The sequence below is a fragment of the Erpetoichthys calabaricus genome, chromosome 2 (assembly GCF_900747795.2).
Source record: "Erpetoichthys calabaricus chromosome 2, fErpCal1.3, whole genome shotgun sequence".
Lineage (NCBI taxonomy): Eukaryota > Metazoa > Chordata > Cladistia > Polypteriformes > Polypteridae > Erpetoichthys > Erpetoichthys calabaricus.
Genome location: NC_041395.2, coordinates 323,378,835 through 323,402,082, shown reverse-complemented (window position 1 = coordinate 323,402,082; position 23,248 = coordinate 323,378,835). Strand labels below are relative to the sequence as shown.

Genomic DNA, 23,248 nt, shown 5'->3' with positions numbered 1-23,248 from the left:
CGTGTTTTTCTCTCTTTCCAGGACAGGACCAAACATCTCAAGACAACAACACAACCAAGAAGGCTAAGACCATGAAGGGACACCACTTCCAGTCTGGGACACTTGCAAACAGTACAAAGTGGGACAGTTAAATTCACAAATAGGGTTGTGGGTTACATGCTTTTGACTGGTTGAATGAAGCCCTGAAATCTTCAGTGGTATCTACAGTATATCATACTGTCCAGCTCCTTCTTTAGAAACTGATACAGCACATATGGCTCTGCATTGATTCCTTCAGCAAATATTTTACATCAGCAAAGTCATGTGTAGTTACAGTAACTGAAAGTAAATGAAAATGTACACTTATCGTAACTCTGACATTCCTGTCCCTAACTATGTAAGCAACTGCTTACTCAGTAAATATTGTTTTATGGATGAGGCAGATGAACAACTTATTTTAGAAGTGTGTAGTTCTTGAAAACTTGATGTGACTGTTACTAGATTTTATAACTCACCAGAAATATCTGTGTGACTTTGGTGCACGGTAATATATCAGTGGAGTCACAGCAACATGTAACTGCTGGAGACATTTAGCAATGCTGTGTTGGCCAGCAACAAGAAGCAGCTCCAAGATACTACTGTGTCTGTCTGTCATGCATGAAACACACGCAAAGAACTGAATTCTGCATAACTAGATGTCTTCAATGACAAGCACATTAATGTCAAAATTTGTAGAACAATAGAATATAAGAAGTCATATAACAAGCTGTATTCTTAACTATATGTGCTACAAAGAGACTCACTGATAGAGGGTGTACCTCTAGTCTTCATTTAATTCATGTCCATACATTCTTTCAGTAACGTTTCCCTCTTATCACAACTTCTTACAATTGAGAACGATATGCAGCATTTAGAACATTTATGAAGTCCCTCTTGATTGCAGAGCTCGGTTTAATTTCAGACTGATGTGATTGTGAGAAACCATTTTTAAACTTACCTGATGCTAGCAGTGCTTGACTGTAAAGGCTATCAATTTTTTTTTCCTCCTTTGCAGAAAATACTAGAAGAAAAAAAACAGTAGTGTAAGTACTGAAGAATCAAATGCTATAATGAGACTGCATAATTAGTTAACAAAATTGTTCATGAAGTTTATTTGTCATTCAGTCATTCTTCATTTGGTGCATTACACTTCATAGTTAACATTATTCTAGTTTACTTTAAACCAGGGGTCGCCAACTCTGGTCCTGGAGTGCCACAGCAGCTGCAGGTTTTCATTGTAACCCTTTTCTTAATTAGTGATCTGTTTTTGCTGCTAATTAACTTCCTTTGAATTAATGTTAATTTACTTGTTTAGTTAAGATTTGTTCCTCTGAATTGCTTCATTTCTTTCCTTAAATGGCACCCAAACAGACATAAAATGAGACGTGAGTGAGCCAGCAGACCAACTAAGTCAGGGTCTTAAACTCCAACTAATTTCATTCCAATTGGTTGCTTATTTAGGCGCTGATTCTTGTTAATAATAATAAATAATAATTCATTACATTTATATAGCGCTTTTCTCAGTACTCAAAGCGCTATCCACACAGGGAGGAACTGGGAAGCGAACCCACAATCTTCCACAGTCTCCTTACTGCAAAGCAGCAGCACTACCACTGTGCCACCTATTGTTGTTAATTAAACCCGTTCTTTAATTCCGTGGCTTGTCGCTGCTCTCATTGCTCAACAGCAGACATTTCCAATATTGTTGATTTTTTCTTTTCTAAGAGCTCTGTTAAAATGATTTGGGGACCTGAGCAGATCAGCATTCCTAAGACCTTCATCTTTCTTTATTTTCAGATAATGTGTGATGGACACAGTTTGCTGGTCATGTTTTGGCTCATTTTGTATCTTACTACTGTTTGGCTGCTAATTAAGGAAAGAGAAACAATTAAGGGGACTGAGTTTTCAAGAACAAGTCAATGTAAACTTACATTACAGTACATCAAATCTTACAGGAATAAAAACGAACTAAGAGTCACGCGCTGGAGAGCTTTTACTAGGTAGATTGATACTTTGAAGTCTAACTTCTTAGCCATACTTGATGACCCCAATTATTTGTGGATCACCAGGTAAGAGCCAGAACATTGATATCCAAAGGAAAATACAGCTAATTGCACCAGCTTGGTAGTAAACACAAAAGGGTATGACAGATCGTGACGTGAAGCACTGCAAGAGGGCATTGTGCCAGAAGCCATACTTCTAAGGTCCAGCTCAGTGTTTTTGGTTGGGGAATGACGTGGTCTACTGAAGCCTAAATGTTAGTCAACATAGTGTGTAGAAAACATTATGAAGTAAACATTAAATTAAGTGTGTCTGATTTTTTAATGTTTAGGAACTATTATTTTCAATCACCTAAAACAAGTTTTGTAAAGTTTTGTGTATATCAATTCTAGTACCTAAGGATGCTGGGTGTAAGATTGTTTAATTGAATTTCAAATTTTGAAGTGTCTGATTTAAAATATCTCTGCTGTGTGCATTTTGTCTTTCAAAGAGATAATGTAATAATGATCTGTGATTACTTAAGAAAACAAGTTTGATATCTTCATTGATGGCTTTTTGTCTCTTTGGTTTGTAAAATTAGCCGGCTTTGTTAGCTGATGACTAACTGTATTAATTTTAACTGGCCTGATTTTTAACAGAATTATTCTTTACTTAGTAGGTGCCTTTACCAAAGATTAACTAGCACACAGTATGCTTAAGTATACTGTTTAAAGGGGAATTTACCTTCATTTTTGAAGTTTAGAATAATTTTGAGAACAGGCCATTCAAGTACAGCAACCTTACCAATGTTATCCACCTTATGGCCAGGCTTATACTTCACGCGACGCATCGCATGCTTCAGCGGACGCTCCTGCTACACAAGCGTTTTACTGTTTATACTCGCGCGCATACTTTACGTAAATCTGGAAGAATCCACCAGGTGGCAGTGCGAGATATTATCACGGTGAGAACAGGTTCGGCTTCACTGTGTTGTGAATTGCCTGGAACACCCATTAAATTCTGATGACACCTTACCGCAATATCTCTGAAAAGGATGTTTTATGATTAAATCCATCAATCCAGGGAGGTGTCCATTCCAGCTAGCATTGGGCGCAAGGCAGAAACAATTCCTGGACGGGGCATCAGCTCATCTCAAGATGAATACAAGCACTCACATACATACACTAGCGTCAGTTTAGTGTCACCAAATCTGCATATCTTTGGAAGGAAACCGGAGCTCACTGTGGAAACCGAGCAGAAAAACATGTACACTCCAGGCAGGGAATACCAGTGACGTGACTCCCTGCGAGACAGCAGTGCTACCACTCTGCCACCGGGTCATCCCCATGTGTGTAATTATTAACAGTATTCATTATCTGTAAAATGTAACATACATACTTTAAAGCATTTCATCATGAAAGTGATATCAGGTATAAATCTAAGGATTCTAAATGTGCAGAGAGTTGGAATATCATTCATTTAATGTGTTCTGTGTGCTGATCTATTTTTGTTCGCCGCTGCTGTCAGGTCAGGAGGAAGCCCCAGAAAAAAAGACGTCACAGAAGATGGTATGTGAGACTTTTAAAATGTATCGTATCATTATGATCGGGAATATTCAACGCTTGAATATAAAAGCACCACGAATCTATCTGTATTTCGCCATTTTGCCTCACCACATTGAACCATTCATCAAAAATCGAAGCGCGCACATCGCGGTCACATGTAGATAGCAAACAGAGACTCTGATGTCACATTCCAACTTTTATGACACTGTGCCCCCTGACTTTTTGTTGGTACTGCAACTCACGCACGCATTGCGTTAATTTCTGTGGACCTGCTCAGAGGACGAGTCAAATGAATGCTGGGAACGCGTGGCAGCCATGATGCGTGCGCGTACGCGTTCTGAGCGTCAAGTATAAACGAGTCCTATGTCTCTAAGGTATCATCAAGATAAATACTGAAGGCTCCCAAAGCCCTACAAAGCCATACTATTGATTCCGTGTATCTATTGTTCATGTGTGAGGAAAAACTTTTTAATGTTTATGTTAAATTTACTTTGGACAAATTCCCATCTGTGTCCCTGTGTTCTTGCTGAAGAGCTTACTTTACAGCTGGGATTTGTGCTGACTGCACAGGATAGCAGCAGAATTAAATTATAAAATGAACCAGGAGATCATTTGTAACCAAGTTAGGGGATCATAACTAAAAACCATTACCACAAAAAAACAACTGAGGCACAACGTGTGTGGTGAAAATCATAGAGTGGGCAGGAATTTGAAAACCAATAAACACCCATGTAACCAGAGCCACAAAGTTAACATTAAACAGCAGTCAAACAGCAGAGCTAGGATTTGTTAACCAGAAACATTTGGAAACAACAAAGGAATTAATTATTTAAAGTCTGGCTTGAATCCAATCAAGAATAACTGGGAAGTGCACAATTCAACATTTATACTCTTCACCTGGATATGTTGCGCAGCACACACTTATGATTGACTTTGCCTAGTAATGGCATAGCAACTGTAAATAAATACTCTTCAACGTGGTGATGCACATAAGGAAAGCAAAATGTTATCAAGGCGGAACACAACGTATTTTCAACATTGCTAAAAATGCATCATTCACCAAAATAGATATGAATGTGGGACTCCTTGACCTCTAAAACCCCTGTGGAGATTCCAGCCTGTACCACAGACAGAGATGCAGACTCCCATGTCCTAAACACACACGTTTGAATTTCTTCTTTTAGTACACAACATAGCACCTGACACAGTGACCCCAAACAGCCACAATTACTCAGTACTTTCTTCTTCTCTTCTCTTCTCTTCTCCTCTCCCACAAGCTCTGTCCTCTGCCTCCCGACTCTGACTCCCTGGATAGAGTGAGGCGGCCCCTTTTATATTGTACCTGGATGTGCTCCAGGTGCTCGTTGATGGTCTTCCTGCAGCACTTCGTGGTGTGGCGGAAGTGCTGCATGGGCACCTGGAAGCACTCCCAGTGTGCCTGGATTCTCTTGCGGTAGCACTTCCTGGTGTGGGGGAAGTGCTGCAGTCCAGGGCTCTGGAATTGTGCAGGCCCCTCCCCCACCCCCCTGATGTAATCTAGGGGGGCTGCCCTATTGCATCCCAGGAAAGATGTTGCCTCTGTCCCGGTCCTTCCATTCTCCAGGCATCCCAGCCGGGCAAAATTCCCAGCCGTCCGCCACACCCCTAAAACAGGGTCAATATAACTTTTAGAGGTCAAGGAGAAGCTACAGTATAATGAACAGGAACAAGAGCCTGATGATAACAGGGTCCATCATTCTAATTGCCTTCATAATTCTGAATACTTCAATCATGTTACGTCTTCATCTTTGTTTGCTGATCCAGCTCCTTTAGTCTTTCTTTAAAGCTCACTCCTTACAGTACTGGAATTAGCTCATCTTTAGACTTTCCAGTGCTGCTATGTCTTTTTTATAATATGGGAATCAAAACTGCACACAGTACTCAAGATCAGGCCTTACTAATGCACGATACAGCTTAAGCATAACTTTCCTTGACTTATATTTCGACTTTGGGGTGCCCTATAATCTAACACTCTCGCAGCCTTATTAATCCCATCTATACACTGTCAGGACATAGACAATGATGAGTAATCTCTGACTCCACACCCTTTCTTATAAGGCGTACTTTGAAGTTTCAAACCTACCATTGTATATTCAAATCTAACATTTACACATCCAATCTGTGATGCTATACATTTATTTAAATTAAATTTCATCTGCCACAAATGTAATGATTTGGGTGATTGTAGATGTATCTGCCATTTTGCCTAGTTTAGAAACATCTGCCACTGTTTTTTTATTCATATTCTTATCAAGATCATATTTTATTTTACCTTTGGAAATGTATGGTTCTCTTTCTTCTACATCCTGGCTGATTGACGGTCTGGGAATAGGGGCTGGTGGCCTGTTTGTAATTTCCACACGGCACTCAGTGCCCTGTTCCACCGTGTCATATACATCTTCAAAACACAGTTTGTAAGGATCTTCCTGCATTGTATCTGACGTTCTGCTCTCTGCCTCTACCAATGAATCTGCATTTTCTGATTTTCCTGTTAAAGGCAAAGAATTATGTTAAGAGATAACATTTGTACAAAGTTGCTGAAAAAGTAAGTGATCTACAGAAAAAGAATCATTTGCTTCAGTATAAATAACATTTTAAATTCTTCACATTTCACTCGTTTTACAATAACGTAACTCAAAACATTCTAGCACTATAGTTAATGCCCATTTAACGAAGGGCAAAATGATGGAATTAAGGTTTCATTCTGTATTTTTTCCTTTATTCCTTAATGTTTATATATCTGAAGCATTGTATAAACTGGTGCTCTACACTGCATTCCTAATGATCTTCTTACAGTCCTCTAGTATATCAGCATCAGTGCATTCCACTGTTGAGCACAAGAGGATTTTCAGGAATTTATTTTATAAATATTTTAGAAAAAATACAGGGTAAGTCAAAATTATGTTAACATTTGAATGGCAGAAACAGTTTATTCTCAAAACATACTTCATACGTGCAAGATGATTTACAGGAATGTCTCAACCTGTTCGCCATCATGTTCAACACATGTATCATATGTGGCATATACAATCATATGAAAAAGTTTGGGAACCCTTCTCACCTGCATAGAACAAAGTGCTTTGGACTGATGAGACAAAAATTGAGTTATTTGGTCAAAACAAAAAGCACTTTACATGGTGAAAGAAGAACACCGCATTCCAAGAAAAACACCTGCTACCTGCTGTCAAATTTGGTGGAGGTTCCATCATGCTGTGGGGCTGTGTGGCTAGTTCAGGGACTGGGGCCCTTGTTAAAGTCGAGGGTCGGATGAATTCAACCCAATATCAACAAATTCTTCATGATGATGTTCAAGCATCAGTCACAAAATTGAAGTTACACAGGGGTTGGATATTCCAACAAGACAATGACCCAAAACACAGTTTGAAATCTACAAAGGCATTCATGCAGAGGGAGAAGTACAACGTTCTGGAATGGCCGTCACAGTCCCCTGACTTGAATATCATCGAAAATCTATGGGATGATTTGAAGCAGGCTGTCCATGCTCGGCAGCCATCAAATTGAACTGAACTGGAGAGATTTTGTATGGAAGAATGGTCAGAAATACCTCCATCCAGAATCCAGACACTCATCAAAGACTATAGGAGGACAGCGTCTAGAGGCTGTTATATTAGCAAAAAGAGGCTCAGCTAAGTATTGATGTCATATCTCTGTTGGGGTGCCCAAATTTATGCACCTGTCCAATTTTGTTATGATGCATATTGCATATTTTCTGTTAATCCAATAAACTTCATGTCACTGCTGAAATACTACTGTTTCCATAAGGCATGTCAGATATTAAGAGGAAGTTGCTACTTTGAAAGCTCAGCCAATGATAAACAAAAATCCAAAGAATTAAGAGGGGTTCCCAAACTTTTTCATATGTAAATTGTCCATAAAAATTTTATATAAGTATATACTGTGGCGGACGGCTGGGGCCCTTGCCCAGCTTGTATGCCTGCATGCTGGGAGCACCGAGGGAACAAGTGTGGCCAGAGCATTACCTCCCCTGGAACGTTAGATGGCAACCCCCCTGGGTCGCAGGGGGGTGCCTCGGACTCCCACAGGGCTTCATGGGAGTTGGAGTTTGGTAAAGCCTTGTGGGGATCTGCGGGCACTGCCAGGGGGTGCTACAATTACTGCTGAGCTCTGGAGAGCAACTCTTCTGCCATACCTGGAAGTGCTGCCAGAAACACATCATCAGACACCTGGAGCACTTCCGGGTGCCCTATATAAGGGGCCAGCAGACACTACACCTGGAGCAGGAGTCATGAGGAGGAGGAGGAGGAGGACAAAGCTGGCTGAGGAGGAGTGCAGGCAAAATAGAGAGAAGGACTGAGAAATAAAAGTAAAGAAGAAAGAGATGTCAGAGAAACAGAAAGGAAAGTGTGTGTTTGGGCTGGTGGACACTTTAAATAAATAAAATCACGTGTGCTTTTGGTATTTGCGCCTCTAGTGCCTGTCTGTGTCGAGGTTGGCATTTCCAATACATAGCAGTACCATTAGTGTTAATATAATTTTGACTCACCCTGTATAGGTGTTTAGGCATTTGTGTCAGAAACTCTTATCTCTGTTGTAGCATTTTTTCTTGGCCATTATTACAAGCAATATGGAGTTGGTAACTGATTAAGAAACATATAATTTTTGGGTGGTGTATGCCTTTAATATACTATAACACTTTTGCTATTTTGTATCACTACCTTATTGTGAACCTACTTTAATTTAGGCCAGGGGTGACGAACTCCAGGCCTGGAGGGCCGCAGTGGCTGCAGGTTTTCATTCTAACCATCTTCTTAATTAGTGAGCAGTTTTTGCTGCTAATTAACTTCTTTTGCCTTAGATTCAATTAGCTTGACTCAGACCCCTTAGTTGTTTCTTTTTCCTTAATTAGCAGCCAAACAATAATGAGACATAAAACAAGCCGCCACATGACCAGCTCACCCGTGCCCATCACACAATATCTGAAAATAAAGGAAGGTGAAGGTCTCAGTAAGGTTGATCTCTCAGGTCACCAAAACATTGTGACGATGTTCTGAGAAAAAATGGAAAATCAACAGTTTTGGAAATGTCTGCTGTGGCAGAAGGAGAGCAGCAACAAGCCATGGAATTAAATAACGGGCTTAATTAACAGCAAGAATCAGCTTCTCATTAAAAAACAGGTTGGAGTGAAAATGGAGTTTAAAGCCCCAATTTAGCTGGTCATCTGTTGGCCTGTTTCATGTCTCATTTGTGCTTGGGTGTCATTTCATTAAGAAAAGGACCAGTTCATAGGACTGAATCCTTAAAAACATGAAGGGAAAAGAATTTAATTAATCACTTGTCACTGATTAGGAAAAGAGTTAGAATGAAAACCTGCAGCCGCTGCGGCCCTCCAGGCCTGGAGTTCAACACCCACGATCTAGGCTGACAATTTCTGTAATAGCTCAACACTGATAAATTCTGCATTAAATAATTTCTTAGCTGTTTTTATCAATTTATTGTTCCATGAATGACACATACTTTCCATAGAAAATTCTCACAGGTATAATTTAGAAGAGTGGCAGAAATCTTATTTGGTTTTCTTTTAAGAATTGTTAGGTAATTTGTTTTGGTAACCTAGTTCACAGAACAATGCTAAAAATAAGGTTGAAAACACAACAAAGTCAAACCTACATTTCTAAACTGAATTGGCTGTTCAAGAAACTTCCTTTAATTTTAAACAAAGCTGGCACATCTTTAAATTCGCAAGATGCTCTGTCAGCCTGGGTACCACTTACACTGTAACACGCAGTATCATATCGGCCAGACATTCCAAAATGGCAACACTCATGAAACAAAAATATGCAAAATGACATTTGATAGTGAATGTATTATAGTCCTTTCATGAATATAATACTGTACTTAACTTTACTATTGGGCGGCATGGTGGCGCAGTGGGTAGCGCTGCTGCCTCGCAGTTAGGAGACCTGGGGGTCCTCCCTGCGTGGAGTTTGCATGTACTCCCTGTGTCTGTGTGGGTTTCCTCCAGGTACTCCGGTTTCCTCCCACAATCCAAAGGCATCTAAATTCTAAAGGCATTCTAAATTGTCCCTGGTGTGTGTGTGCCCTGTGGTGGACTGGCGCCCTGCCCGGGGTTTGTTTCCTGCCTTGCACCCTGTGTTGGCTGGGATTGGCTTCAGCAGACCCCCATAACCCTGTAGTTAGGATATAGTGGGTTGGATAATGGATGGATGGATGAACTTTACGATTTTAATATTGACATCTCTCCTAGAGATACTTCGCCAGTGAAAGTAAAACGATGGCTTGCCTTCACCCATAAATTCTATACCGTATATGTTCACTTTACCTTCCAGAAATTTCCGGAGGATGGACTCTTGAGTTGACATGGAAAAGGGGTCTGGGATTTCTTCCATCATGTCTTCATCTGAAACAGAAAACAAAGCGTTGCTTTGAAGTAGTTGATTTGACCAGTAATGAAAAATCAAGCCAGACAACAGAAACGTAACACATAAAGACAAATCAGAAGTGCATACATTTGAATATACTGTACGTACATGCAACATAGTGAAGTGCCTCAAAACTTTAAACTACAGGGTTGTTGGTTTAATCATCACTTCCAACAAACTGGATGATCCTAAACACGTCATTTAAGCTAAGTGAGATACAATTAAAAAATATCACAAATTGCACTGAGTACTCATCTTTCTGTTGCCTTAATTAAATGCATCAACCAAATGTAAAACAACAATAATTAGTGAAAAAAATCAGATATTCACAGACTCTTATTGGAGTTTCAGCTTTTTTGATGATATTAAAAAAAAGTCTTGTCATCCACTGTTTAACCATTTAAAAACAACTTGTAGCCAACAAAGCAAACTGATCATTTTGGGACAGAACATTGGAAGCAAAAATCTTTCAACGCCTTGTTTTTATAGGTATACACTCACATAAACTAATACCTAATGGGAACACCTTTTTCTTTAATTAAATCAAGTGAGTGCCACAGGGGATGGATAGGCATCATAAAGGGCGATTCCTTGACTGGACAATCTTTCTGACCAGATGGGAACAGGAATCCTTACCTGACAGAGTGGAAGGACCAGGGGAGTCAACAGTATGTGGGTACTGTATTCCATGATACACTAGGGGGCATTCAGGTCCCTTACGGACACCCAAAGGAGATGTTGGGAGTTGGAGTCTCGGAGTACCGCCCTGTTGGGTTCTGTGGGTGTCGCCAGGGGGTGCTGCAGTGAGATATGGTCCATACTTTGTTGGACTTCTCCCTGACCCGGAAGTGCTTCCAATGGATCATGTCCTAGTACTCCCAGGTCAAAGATAAAAGACATTGCTTCACTTTGACCAATGAGTCAGAATTGGGAGGCAGAGGACGAAACTCACAGAAGGAGTGGAAGGAGAGGAAAGAAACTTTAGTCAATTGTGATGCCTATCCTTTGGGCTGTGATTGTCTGTTTATTTGAACCTGTGACTGTGTCGGGTGCTAATTGTGTCAGTGGTTTGGGGCTCAGTGGTGCCTCCTTGTGGTCACAATCATCCATCCATCCATTTTCCAACCCGCTGAATCCGAACACAGGGTCACGGGGTTCTGCTGGAGCCAATCCCAGCCAACACAGGGCACAAGGCAGGAAACAATCCTGGGCAGGGTGCCAACCCACCGCTTGCAGCACCAATTTATTTGCGCGAATCCGAGAGACAGGCTGTAGGCCGAGGGGAGGGGGAGGCGGGACTTCAGGAGTAGGGAGCTGGGCGGGACTCTCCTCATTCACGCGCCAGCCTCCGTTCAAGTCACTCTACCTTTCACCACGTGTTGGAGCATACCATGCCTCCACTTAGCTAGCCATACCTGTTTGTTCACCAGACATTATCATCTACAGGGTGTTAAAAAGTAATGTTTGACATTTTTGAGCGAGAGAGATCAGAGCTACGTGTGTTTTACAGTGTTTTCCCGAAAATAAGCCCTAACATGATTTTTCAGGATGCTCGTAATATAAGCTCTACTCCGAAAATAAGCCCTAGTTACGGAAATAATACTGGCATTTTGACCCCCTGACAAGATGAGTGCAAAAAGAAAGAGCTATTCTTTCGAGTACAAGAAAGGAATTGTGGAAGAGTCCCAGGGCAAATATCTTACTGCTTTCTGTAAAGAGAAGAAGTTGGACATCCGAATGCACTACGAGCAGGCTACATGGACAAGAGGTGCTCATTTAAGGAAAGCTCTATTGCTAGACATGAGAGATTGGGGCCAATTGTTCTAAAAGAAATGGAGTCGCAAGAAATTCATAATGGAATTCGGGGTTTGGAGAGTTATGATGATGTTCCAGAAAATGATCACATGACTGCATTTGAATAAATGTACATTTTTGTTCAAGAATACTAGGGGGTTGTGCCCCTGGCTTGCTTCACTTGCTCACCACCCCGGGGCTCACTGCGCGCCAGCCACTTCGCATCTCTGCCGCTTGTGTTGTGAATGGGGGGGGGCTGAACGCACACTAAGGAGATGCGGTCGGATCAGCTGCTGTCTTGCTGCTGCTGCTGCCGAGCTGTGTCTTCTGCTTGTTGCGCTGCGTGTCGATCATTTAAAAGCCTGTGCAGCAGCTGTCCTTTTATCTCACTGCCTTGTCTTGCGGGTCGTTAAACTGTTTCCAAGAAAATCACGTATCGTCCCCTTCCAAGCCTTCCAAGATTTTTTTTTTATAATAGAGAGAAATGTAGATTTTTGTTCAATAATAAATGTAGATTGTTGTTCATGGAAAAACAAGACATCCCCTGAAAATAAGCCCTTAGCGCATCTTTTGGAGGATAAATTAATATAAGACCCTGTCTTATTTTCAAGGGAAACACTGCAGAGGGTACCTGCTCATTGGCAGAGATATCACGGCCATGTGCTCTTCTCCCCACACGGGGGACGTTCTCCCGTCAGAGCTGAACACGATCAGATACAGGGCAACATTTGACGTTGGAGTGTACCTACCATCCACTTGGCCAGAGATACCTTGGCAAATTTTTACATTTTTGGCAAACAGATCACAGCTACATTCTCGCCCCTGATAGCAAAACCAAAAATATTGTACTATATATCAAGAGGCCCTCAGATATGAAAACTATCAATGTAAATCCTTCTCAATAAACATTATTACTCTTTTTTTTTTTATTGATTTTTAAAGTTTGTCCTGTCTCACTACTGAGCGAGCAGAGCCACGGTGGGGGGTCATCTAGTTGTTAATATATGCGCTTTGGATCATTATCATCTTGCAATGTAATACTATTTCTTAACTTGAGCTTTCTGACAGAGGGCAGCAGATTTTTCACCAGAATATATCTATGTTTGAAGTTAATCTTAGCCCCCTCTAGCTTGAAGAGAAGCGCTGTCCTTGCTGACAATAAGCAGTTCCACAACATGATGCTGCCACCACCATGCTTGACAGTTGGCACTGTAATCTATAGATGAATTGCTATGTTGGCTTTGGTCTCAACAGACCATAAAACATTTTCCCAGACAGTTTGATCAGAATCAGTGTTATCAAATTTATCCAAACATGTCTTCTTGAGAAATGTATTGATGTTTTTTGTTTCAAATGACTTCCATTTTTTCACTCAACCTCACAGTTCATATCTGTACAGAATGTGCAAAATGGTTTTAATATGCAAAGTGTGACAAGCTTTCTTTCATTCTTGCAGCTCCTTTATGGATGTTGTTACTTTCTTGATAGCCTCCTCTCTATGTTAGGTCATCAATTCTGTAGGGATGTTCTGATCTCCGCAATGTCCTTGTGATGTCAGGTTTCTCCACTTCTTAATGACTGTCTTCACAGGATACCATAATACAGATAAAATATTTGAAAATCTTTCCCATCTCCCTTGTTCTCCTATGTCTTCAACTTTAACTTCACATACAGCTCCTGTTACCTCCTTTTTGCACCGCGGTTATTTCTGCACTATGCAAAAAGGAAAATTTCAGGGAAAAGCTAGTGGAACAGTTGATTTTACTAAGAGGTAATGAGAAACACTTAAATAAGCATCAACGCAGATCACCTTTGGAATAAGACAGTTACAACCCCATTATAAAATGAGTGCATATTTATACAACCAAGGCATTAAAAGCTTTTTTTCTCCCTTGTTTTCTGTCTGCTTTACAAAAAATGTGGTTAGCAAAACTGAAAGTGTTCATTTTGATTTCAGCCTTTACATCAGGAAAGGTGTGCAGAATTTTGATAGCCACTTTAAATTTTAATTGAAGTAACTCTTTCAGAAGTTTTCATAAATGACTAACGTGGAAGATCTGTGGTCATTTGAGATGTAGGTGGTGGATCCTTGAATATTCACCTACTTCACTTCTAAGCAGTAGTTTAATTAAAGTTTAAAATACTACATTTTAAATTAAAATTAAATTAAAGTATGCCACTTATATGTATAGTTATGTTGTAACATTTTGCATAGTTAGTATAAGGTAACCTTCTTATTGTCACATGATGAGATAAAAGCTGGAGATTTTTAACCATATATTTTCAATTTTTATAATTTTAATCACTTTAATGCTGTACTGATGTAGTTACCCTTGAGCAAAGAATACAACAGAATGAGGAAAGTGCTTTCATTGGATAATAACAGGCACATCATGCTTTAATGGGAATTGTTTTCAGATGGAAACACGTCAAATAAATTGCCCTGTTGATGCTGGCCATTTTATATACTAAAGAGCAAACACTTTAAAAGTCCTTAACTTTCCATCACCACAATTTTTCCACTTCTTTCAAATCAGAAGCTTCGCTAAGAGGAATCTGCCCAATTTTCCTCACCTCCTACCCAATTCTATTCCAGAAGATATACTGATCAGTCTTGAGGACTCAGATAGCATCTCCACAATTTATAAAAAAAACATTTTAACGTCCCTTCCTTTCAAAGATCCCAGGGCATGGTGGGGAAAGGATCTTTAACTTAACATCTCTCAAAAGGAGTGGAAGGCAGTCATGCATAGAATACACTCAAGCTCCATATGTGCAAAGCATTCAACTTAAAATCTTTTATCAAGCACATTTATCTTGGTTAAAATTTCCCAAAATGTATCCAGGCCAAGATTCAACCTGTGAATGTTGTAATCGAGCTCCAGCCACACTGGGCCACATTTTTTGGGCGTGCACCAAATTAACATCACTTTGGATAGAAATCTTTGAATGCCTATCAGACAACCTTGGTGTCATAATCACTCCTAAGCCATTAACAGCCGTGTTTGGTGGACTCCCAGAGGGGCTTAAAGTGAAGAAGGAAAAATGGATTGCAATTGCCTACACCACACTACTAGAACATAGACTTATCTTGCAAAGTGGAAGAATCCTAGTCTACCTGTTATAAGTCAGTGCGTATACTATGTCACACACGTGCGCATGGGAGGCAGCTAAAGGGCTTGAGTAAGGGCAGTTCCGAGGCATGCCGGGATGTGGCAGAGTGCACTGACTCATTTTCTCCCTTTCCTGCAGACCATTCACGGGAGATCTCACCTGGCTCTCTTGACGTCACTTCTGGGACCGAGCCTATGGAAGGAGACCTCGCCTGCTCCGGCCCCTGTGATGTCACGTCCGGGCTTGAACCAATGGCTGAAGACCATGAGCCCAATCCCAGTGATCTCACTTCCTGTCTTCCCCTTTAAAAGCCTGCACCTTTTCCCTATTCCCTCAGTTCTGTCTTGGACTCGGTTGTGTGCACATCAGTGCAGTATTCATTTAAAAACTCTTTTGCAGCCAGGAAATCAATTACACGGGTGGCTGCCCCAAACCTTTCTATGACTCTGTGCCGAGTTTGTGACAACTGTTTGAAATTGGAAAAAATTAAATTCTCACTTAGAGGATCTGCTTAAAACTCTTTTAAAATATGGCAAGATCTAATTAATAAGATTTTACAGTAAGTTTTTTTTTTTTTTTTTTTTTTCTTTTTTTTTAATATTTTTATTTTATTAATTTTCATTGTAATCATTCCATACAAACAGATCAATTTATAACCCAACAAATTTGAAAATTTGAAAACAAATCAAATCAGTAAGCTTTTATATCAGGGGGAAATGACATTCTCCCTTCTTTGTTGTTTTTAAAGATTTGTTCTTGCTGTTGGTTGTCCACTCTCTGTCGTGGGTTGGGTGTGGGGGGGGGTTGTTAAATTTGACTCATTATATATAATGTTATTTTCTTTGCTGTAAAAGTAAGTCTTGTTTGTATGGAATGCTACTTTTTTTCAAATAAAAGCTATATAAAAAGGCCTGGGGACAAAAGTTTGCCATTTTAAATGCAAACCTGTGAATAGAAGGCAGCTAAAGGGCTTGAATAATTGTAACACCACATCGGACCAGGGGGCGGCAGGATGTGCTGACTGTCTTTCTTAGTTCCTTGCAGACCATTCCTGGGAAATCCCACCATGTTCCGGCACACTGGATGACGTCACTTCCAGTTCTGGCACCTTGAATGACGTCACTTCCAGTTTCCGGGACCTTGGATGACGTCACTTCTTCTACGGGCTTTAAAGCCACCAGTTACCTCCAGTCTGACAGCTCTGGTCTTGTAAACGTCTCTGTTCAATTATTTAAAACTTTTGTTGCCAGGATAAAATATACGGGTGGCTACCCCAAACCTTTATGATGTCTGGAGTGAATTACTTGTCACACTTGGTAAATCTGAAATACAGTTAGGTCCATAAATATTTGGACAGAGACAACTTTTTTCTAATTTTGGTTCTGTACATTACCACAATGAATTTTAAATGAAACAACTCAGATGCAGTTGAAGTGCAGACTTTCAGCTTTAATTCAGTGGGGTGAACAAAACGATTGCATAAAAATGTAAGGCAACTAAAGCAGTTTTTAATACAATCCCTTCATTTCAGGGGCTCAAAAGTAATTGGACAATTGACTCAAAGGCTATTTCATGGGCAGGTGTGGGCAAGTCCGTCGTTATGTCCTTATCAATTAAGCAGATAAAAGGCCTGGAGTTGATTTGAGGTGTGGTGCTTGCATGTGGAAGATTTTGCTGTGAACAGACAACATGCGGTCAAAGGAGCTCTCCATGCAGGTGAAAGAAGCCATCCTTAAGCTGTGAAAACAGAAAAACCCATCCGAGAAATTGCTACAATATTACGAGTGGCAAAATCTACAGTTTGGTACATCCTGAGAAAGAGAGCAAGCACTGGTGAATTCAGCAATGCAAAATGACCTGGACGTCCACAGATGACAACAGTGGTGGATGATCGCAGAATCATTTCCATGGTGAAGAGAAACCCCTTCACAACAGCCAACCAAGTGAGCAACACTCTCCAGGGGGTAGGCGTATCGATATCCAAGTCTACCACAAAGAGAAGACCGCATGAAAGTAAATACAGAGGGTGCACTGCAAGATGCAAGCCACTCATAAGCCTCAAGAATAGAAAGGCTAGATCGGACTTTGCTAAAGAACATCTAAAAAAGCCAGCACAGTTCTGGAAAAACATTCATTGGACAGATGAAACCAAGATCAACCTCTACCAGAATGATGGCAAGAAAAAAGTATGGAGAAGGCGTGGAACAGCTCATTATCCAAAGCATACCACATCATCTGTAAAACACGGTGGAGGCAGTGTGATGGCTTGGGCGTGCATGGCTGCCAGTGGCACTGGGACACTAGTGTTTATTGATGATGTGACCCAGGACAGAAGCAGCCGAATGAATTCTGAGGTGTTCAGAAACATCCTGTCAGCTCAAATCCAGCTAAATGCAGTCAAATTCATTGAGGGGCGTTTCATGATACAGATGGACAATGACGCAAAACATACAGCCAAAGCAACCCGGGAGTTTATTAAAGCAAAGAAGGGGAAAATTCTTGAATGGCCAAGTCAGTCACCTGATCTTAACCCAATTGAGCATGCATTTCACTTGTTGAAGACTAAACTTCAGACAGAAAGGCCCACAAACAAACAGCAACTGAAAGCCGCTGCAGTAAAGGCCTGGCAGAGCATTAAAAAGGAGGAAACCCAGCATCTGGTGATGTACATGAGTTCAAGACTTCAGGCTGTCATTGTCAGCAAAGGGTTTTCAACCAAGTATTAGAAATGAACATTTTATTTCCAGTTATTTAATTTGTCCAATTACTTTTGAGCCCCTGAAATGAAGGGATTGTGTTCACAAAATGCTTTAGTTGCCTCACATTTTTATGCAGTCGTTTTGTTCACCCCACTGAATTAAAGCTGAAAGTCTGCACTTCAACTGCATCTGAGTTGTTTCATTTAAAATTCATTGTGGTAATGTACAGAACCAAAATTAGAAAAAAGTTGTCTCTGTCCAAATATTTATGGACCTAGCTGTATCTTGCTGCCTTATAAAAGAATCATAAGATATTTAAAAAACTGTGTAAAACAGATATGCATACGTACATATATCCTCCACATCATTGGAATTTAGTTTCATCATTGACTCATAGATTTCCTCATTTGAGCCAGGATTCAGGGAGTATTTCATTAGAATATCTGTAGATACTTTGGACATTGTCTCATATACTTCATCTTCTTCTCCTTCATTCATAGCTTCTTTAATGTGAGACTTAAGCATATCAGCTGTCTCCTGTAAATTGACAAATTATAATGAATTAGGCCCCTTGTTTCTTATTCACTCTCAAAGCCTGTTTGCTTCTCATCTGATTAATGATGTGCCTGAGCCCTAAGTATCACAAATGCTGCAGTGGAACAGAATTAAAAAATTCCAAAAGCCATCTGACCAGGTTGCTTCACACAGCCATCCATCCAGCCAACACAGGGTGCAAGGCAGGAAACAAACCCTGGGCAGGGTACCAGCCCACCGCAGAGTGCGCACACACACACACACACCAAGCACACAGTAGGGACAATTGTCAATGCACCTAACCTGCATGTCTTTGTTTCCAAAAGTGGCATTAAAAGTAGTCCTAATGCCTGTGGTAGAAAACGTCTCTTACTCTTCTTATAAATGTGGGCCTTACATTAATAATCAGATACTGTATAATGTACTTAGAATGGAGATCACTTGTGTCTTGCTAAAATAATCATTCCACTAACTGTATACTTTAAGAAAAGGAGCACTTGAGCATGGGCTGTGTTAAACAGAAGCCCTTCATTCTTATAAAAAACATACATTTAGAGTAGGAAAACTCAATTAAATGAGCTGAATGGTGATTATGCATTTGAGCTGAGAGATGGGGTGAGAAAGGAAGTGGTTTAGGTTGTTAAACAGGCTAATGAGAGTGACTAAGGGTCTTTCAGTATAGTCTATAAAAATATACAGAGCATTTCCTCCACACTGTCCAAGATAAAGCACACAATTTTATTCTAAACTGAAAAGTACAATCAAAATAAGCTAAACACGGTTGCATATGACACTTTACCTACCACGTACTCGTCCATGAACTGCCGCAGATCCTTATAACCATTCTTCTCTGCAATGCTGTTTGGGTATTCACCATACTTGTTTGCCACACTATAGGCCTGAATTGCTCCAGGGCACTGTAGCAGGAGGGCTGTCAGACTCTTGAGGCCATACTTTGCCGAAAAATGAAGCAGTGTTGGCAGTTCTTCATTTCTTTCAACTGTGAAATTTAAAATGTTTCTGGTGTAAGGAAATGTTAGTATTTAGATCAATTTCCCTTGTTTAATACTACCCCATTACCTACTATATAATATAATAAATGTATGCTGATTGCAATAGTAAGATTATTAAAACTACACTCAACTTTAGTATCACAACTCTCAAAAAAAGTAACTGATTTCCATCTTCCATTAACACACAAGTAATTCATGTTATAAGAAGTCTGATGTAGCACTTAGCTCAAAAATACAGTTAATAAACACATATATAAGACTGATGGGCAGCCACGGCCATTACCTGGTCGGGACGCCAGCTGCATGGAAGGATATGGGCAGAGGGCATCTGCAAGGCACTACCTACCCTGGGGCATTAGAGGGCAGCCCTCCTGGGTAGCTGTGGCACCACGGATTCCCTTAGGGCACATGGAGAGTTGGAGTTTGGCATGTGAGGAGTTGGGTTCCGTGGGGGCTGCCAGGGGCAGCTGCAGAGCCCTACTTCAGGCTTTCACCACACCTGGGAGTGATTGCAGGTCTGATTAATGAGCCACCTGAAACACTCCCAGGACCAGCTTAAAAGGAGCTGCCTCACTCCATTCAGAGAACCAGAGTCGAGAGGAAGAAGGACGAAGCTTGCTGGAGGAGGAGGAGGAGGAGGAGGAAGGGGGGAAGGTGGCAAGAGACAGGAATGAAAGGAAAGAAAAGAAGAGTGTTGACTGTGCTTTAAAGTGTGCTATACTTCGGGGAGTGAAGAAGAAGTGTTTCCCCAGCTGAAAATAAACGTGTGCTGTGTTGAATTTGGGCTCTGTGCCTGTCTCTGTCAGGTTAGGGTGGCAGTATGCGCCCCGGTGGTCCACAATAGTAAGTAAGTTCACTTACATGCTGAAATGTTTTCTTCTTCTAGTTGATTTATCCCAAAGAGATGAAGTCCACTTGCTGGCACATTTTTCTTCAGGGATTCTGTTAACAGCTTATCTAGGGCTTCTATTTTGCTTGGTAAGATACTGAAAGCCTGGAAATGTAGTAAAAAAAAGAATCTCAATAGATCAGTTAAATGTTGTAAGCATAACATTAATAATTTATACACCTTATTACAGTGTCTTTTAACCCAAAAGTTATGAAAAAGTAAGATATTATCATAATGTTACATTTTCACTTTTACCCACACAAAACAGAACAAATGTCAAGTCACCAAGTTTTCAAGCAAGAATAATATTTTTTTTCAACATTACATTCAACATGGTAGCACGGTGGTGCAGTGGTAGTGCTGCTGCCTCATAGTTAGGAGACCCGGGTTCACTTCCCGGGTCCTCCCTGCGTGGAGTCTGCATGTTCTCCCCGTGTCTGCGTGGGTTTCCTCCCACAGTCCAAAGACATGCAGGTTAGGTGTATTGGCGTTCCTAAATTGTCCTTGGTGTGTGTGCGTGTGGGTGCCCTGCGGTGGGCTGGCTTCCTGCCTGGGTTTGTTCCTGCCTAGCGCCCTGTGTTGGCTGGGATTGGCTCCAGCAGACCCCTGTGACCCTGTGTTAAAATATAGCAGGTTGGAAAGTTACTGACTGTAAAGAAAACTATGAATATCGCAAATGAATTTCAGTAGCACTAAATACAGAGCTTAAGAGTGCTTGTTTGGGATCAAGCTTTCAGAAAACTGGATTAAAAATGCTTTTTTCAAATTGTTGAGAAAGGGCAACTGCATTAATCCAATGTACCTACAAACACAATAATTATAGTACAACTGAAATTTAAAATGTATATGGTATAATAGAAATAAGCCGGACACTCAGGATGCTGCTGCTGTTACTGGCTTAGTGTTTGGGATGCATGGAATCCTGTATTATGGCACAGGCTTCATTATACTGTAGCAGTATTTGATGCAGATATCCAAATCAAATGTTCAATATTATAACCCTTTAGATGTTCCTTCTGTGATCTATTTATAGTTGTGCTACAGTATCACATAATACCACCATTGAGGAAGTTCTTTTTTTTTTTGAATGAATGAATTAGTTACAATTATAGAGAAAATTAACATGTGGGCATAAGAGTAATGGGAATAGAAGTACAGGGTAACAAAAAGCGAGTGAGGCCAAAAGCAGAGGTGGATGGATAAAGTAAAAGAAGAAGTGGAGGAAAAGGGCCAGACTGGCGACGAGGTGAAGGAACGACCTGTTTGGAGAAGGTTGATCAAGCACATCGAACCCACACAGAAATGGGAAAAGATGAAAGAGACTGAGCTGTAGCAGCCATGCCCAGAACCTTCTCACATGCCTGATCTTCTTCATGCATACATGATGTCATGACTCAATCAGCACTCTACTCGAATTTCCATCCCGTGTGTGTTTAAAAAAAAAAAAAAACTCGAGGCATTTTCATTTGATGAGTACATTAGCTGACCATAATGAGTTCTGTCACACTGATCCTTGTGCAGCGCAGCACCGCATGGTTAATTTGCATGGAAAATCAGCCATGTGCCCAGCTACTTTCTGAAATCAAGCCTTAAAGTAGTCACCCAAACTCCCCTCCCCCACTGAATAGATAGATAGATAGATAGATAGATAGATAGATAGATAGATAGATAGATAGATAGATAGATAGATAGATAGATAGATAGATAGATAGATAGATACTTTATTAATCCCAAGGATCAGAGTGAGACTCTCTAAAATAATAATAATAATAATATCATAAGATGCATTACTATTTACAAGGTGTTTCTTTGTTCTTGATGGAAGAAAAGCATCTGCACAGACACAGAGGAAACAAAAAAAATGTTCCAGCTGTACTCAGAGCCGAGACTTCAAACAATGGAACGAGCCGGTCCGAAGCTGCTGCTTTGTAGCACAGCCAATTTGTGTTTCCAGAATTTGAACTCTGTAACTAAACTATCTATATTTTATTTACTTATTTCTAGTTTGCAGCCATGTGTTGTATTTTGTTTGTGGCATTCAGCCTCTTTTATTTTTTTGTTTGAGGCACAGTGGCACAGTGGTTAGCACTGCTGCCTCACAGCTTAAATAACGTTTCTGGCCACAATAATGGCAGACACTTCTCTGTCCCTCAGGGACACTAAAAAGACCGTTACACCATTATATTCTACTCAAAACTACTTCAGTTCCTCCTGTCCAATGACTTCTATGCATTTTGCTGAGCTCTGCGAAGTGTTATTTCCGTGATTTCACCCAGCTCCTGGCGAAGCAAACTCCATGGTGTTTACTCACCAGAGAACCCCAAACCACAGGTTCAGCAATGCACCACACGTAAATGGAGTAAAACAAATGATTTTTATTCTTCTCCCAAGCACTTTCTCAGTCCTCTTTAACTCACAATCACAATAATAATACAATAAATGATAAATCAAATTATTCCTTCCTTCTTCTCCATCTCTTTTGAGCTTTGCCCCCTGCCTCCCTACTCTGACTCTCTTATGTGTGGCAGCGGGCTTCCTTTTATGCCGGACCCGGGAATGCTTCTGGTATCATTCTGTCTCCTCCAGGAAATGCTTTCCGTGCCTTAAACAAAGAAGGTTGGTCCACCCCTGACACCGCCCTCTATCGACCCCAAGGAACCCCTACAGGGATACATTTGTAGACTCCATTTCCATAGCACCCCTGCACATGTCCCAACTCAGTTCTTGTATGAGGACCACTGGAACCACTCCCAAGTTCCAGCTTCTCCTGGTCCACCAATTATTTTACTCCAGCTGGGCATAGAATTATCTTTCCGTCCGGACAGCTGATCCACCTGTTGTTCCTCTCGGCCTCCTGTCCAGGTAAAGACTCAAAGTCCACCCTGGCTGGTTTGCCTGTTCTCATCCCACAATGTAATAACATATAGAAACTTAAAGAAAAGTAACTATGATACTGATGCCTTTAACAGAAACATCACAAGAATTATTTATTTTTTCTGTAGATGATAACTTTTTTCCTTTATTTTTATGTGTGATCTGTTTGCTTTGAATTTAACTCAGACTTTCAAATTCAGTTACAATAATTCAATAAAATTCAATAAAATAATTCAATTCAATAAAAGGTGTCATTTTGCTTGGCTTTTCTCTAAATTCAGTTACTTAATGCTCAAACCTTTCCAGT

The 23,248-nt window shown here is 40.6% G+C and overlaps 1 protein-coding gene across 3 annotated transcripts in view; it reads right to left on the bottom strand.

Annotated features, from left to right (window-relative positions):
* The window catches only part of pik3ap1 (phosphoinositide-3-kinase adaptor protein 1), a 157,839-nt gene that overhangs the window by 47,217 nt on the left and 87,374 nt on the right, over positions 1-23,248 (bottom strand). For all 3 annotated transcript variants that reach the window (XM_051923423.1, XM_051923424.1, XM_028795999.2), the window contains exons 6-11: positions 20,040-20,172; positions 18,969-19,165; positions 17,982-18,168; positions 9,925-10,002; positions 5,875-6,090; positions 977-1,039 (exon numbers count right to left, since the gene is read on the bottom strand). In XM_051923423.1, the coding sequence (XP_051779383.1) occupies positions 977-1,039; positions 5,875-6,090; positions 9,925-10,002; positions 17,982-18,168; positions 18,969-19,165; positions 20,040-20,172 (874 nt within the window). The remainder of the gene's footprint in view (positions 1-976; positions 1,040-5,874; positions 6,091-9,924; positions 10,003-17,981; positions 18,169-18,968; positions 19,166-20,039; positions 20,173-23,248) is intronic.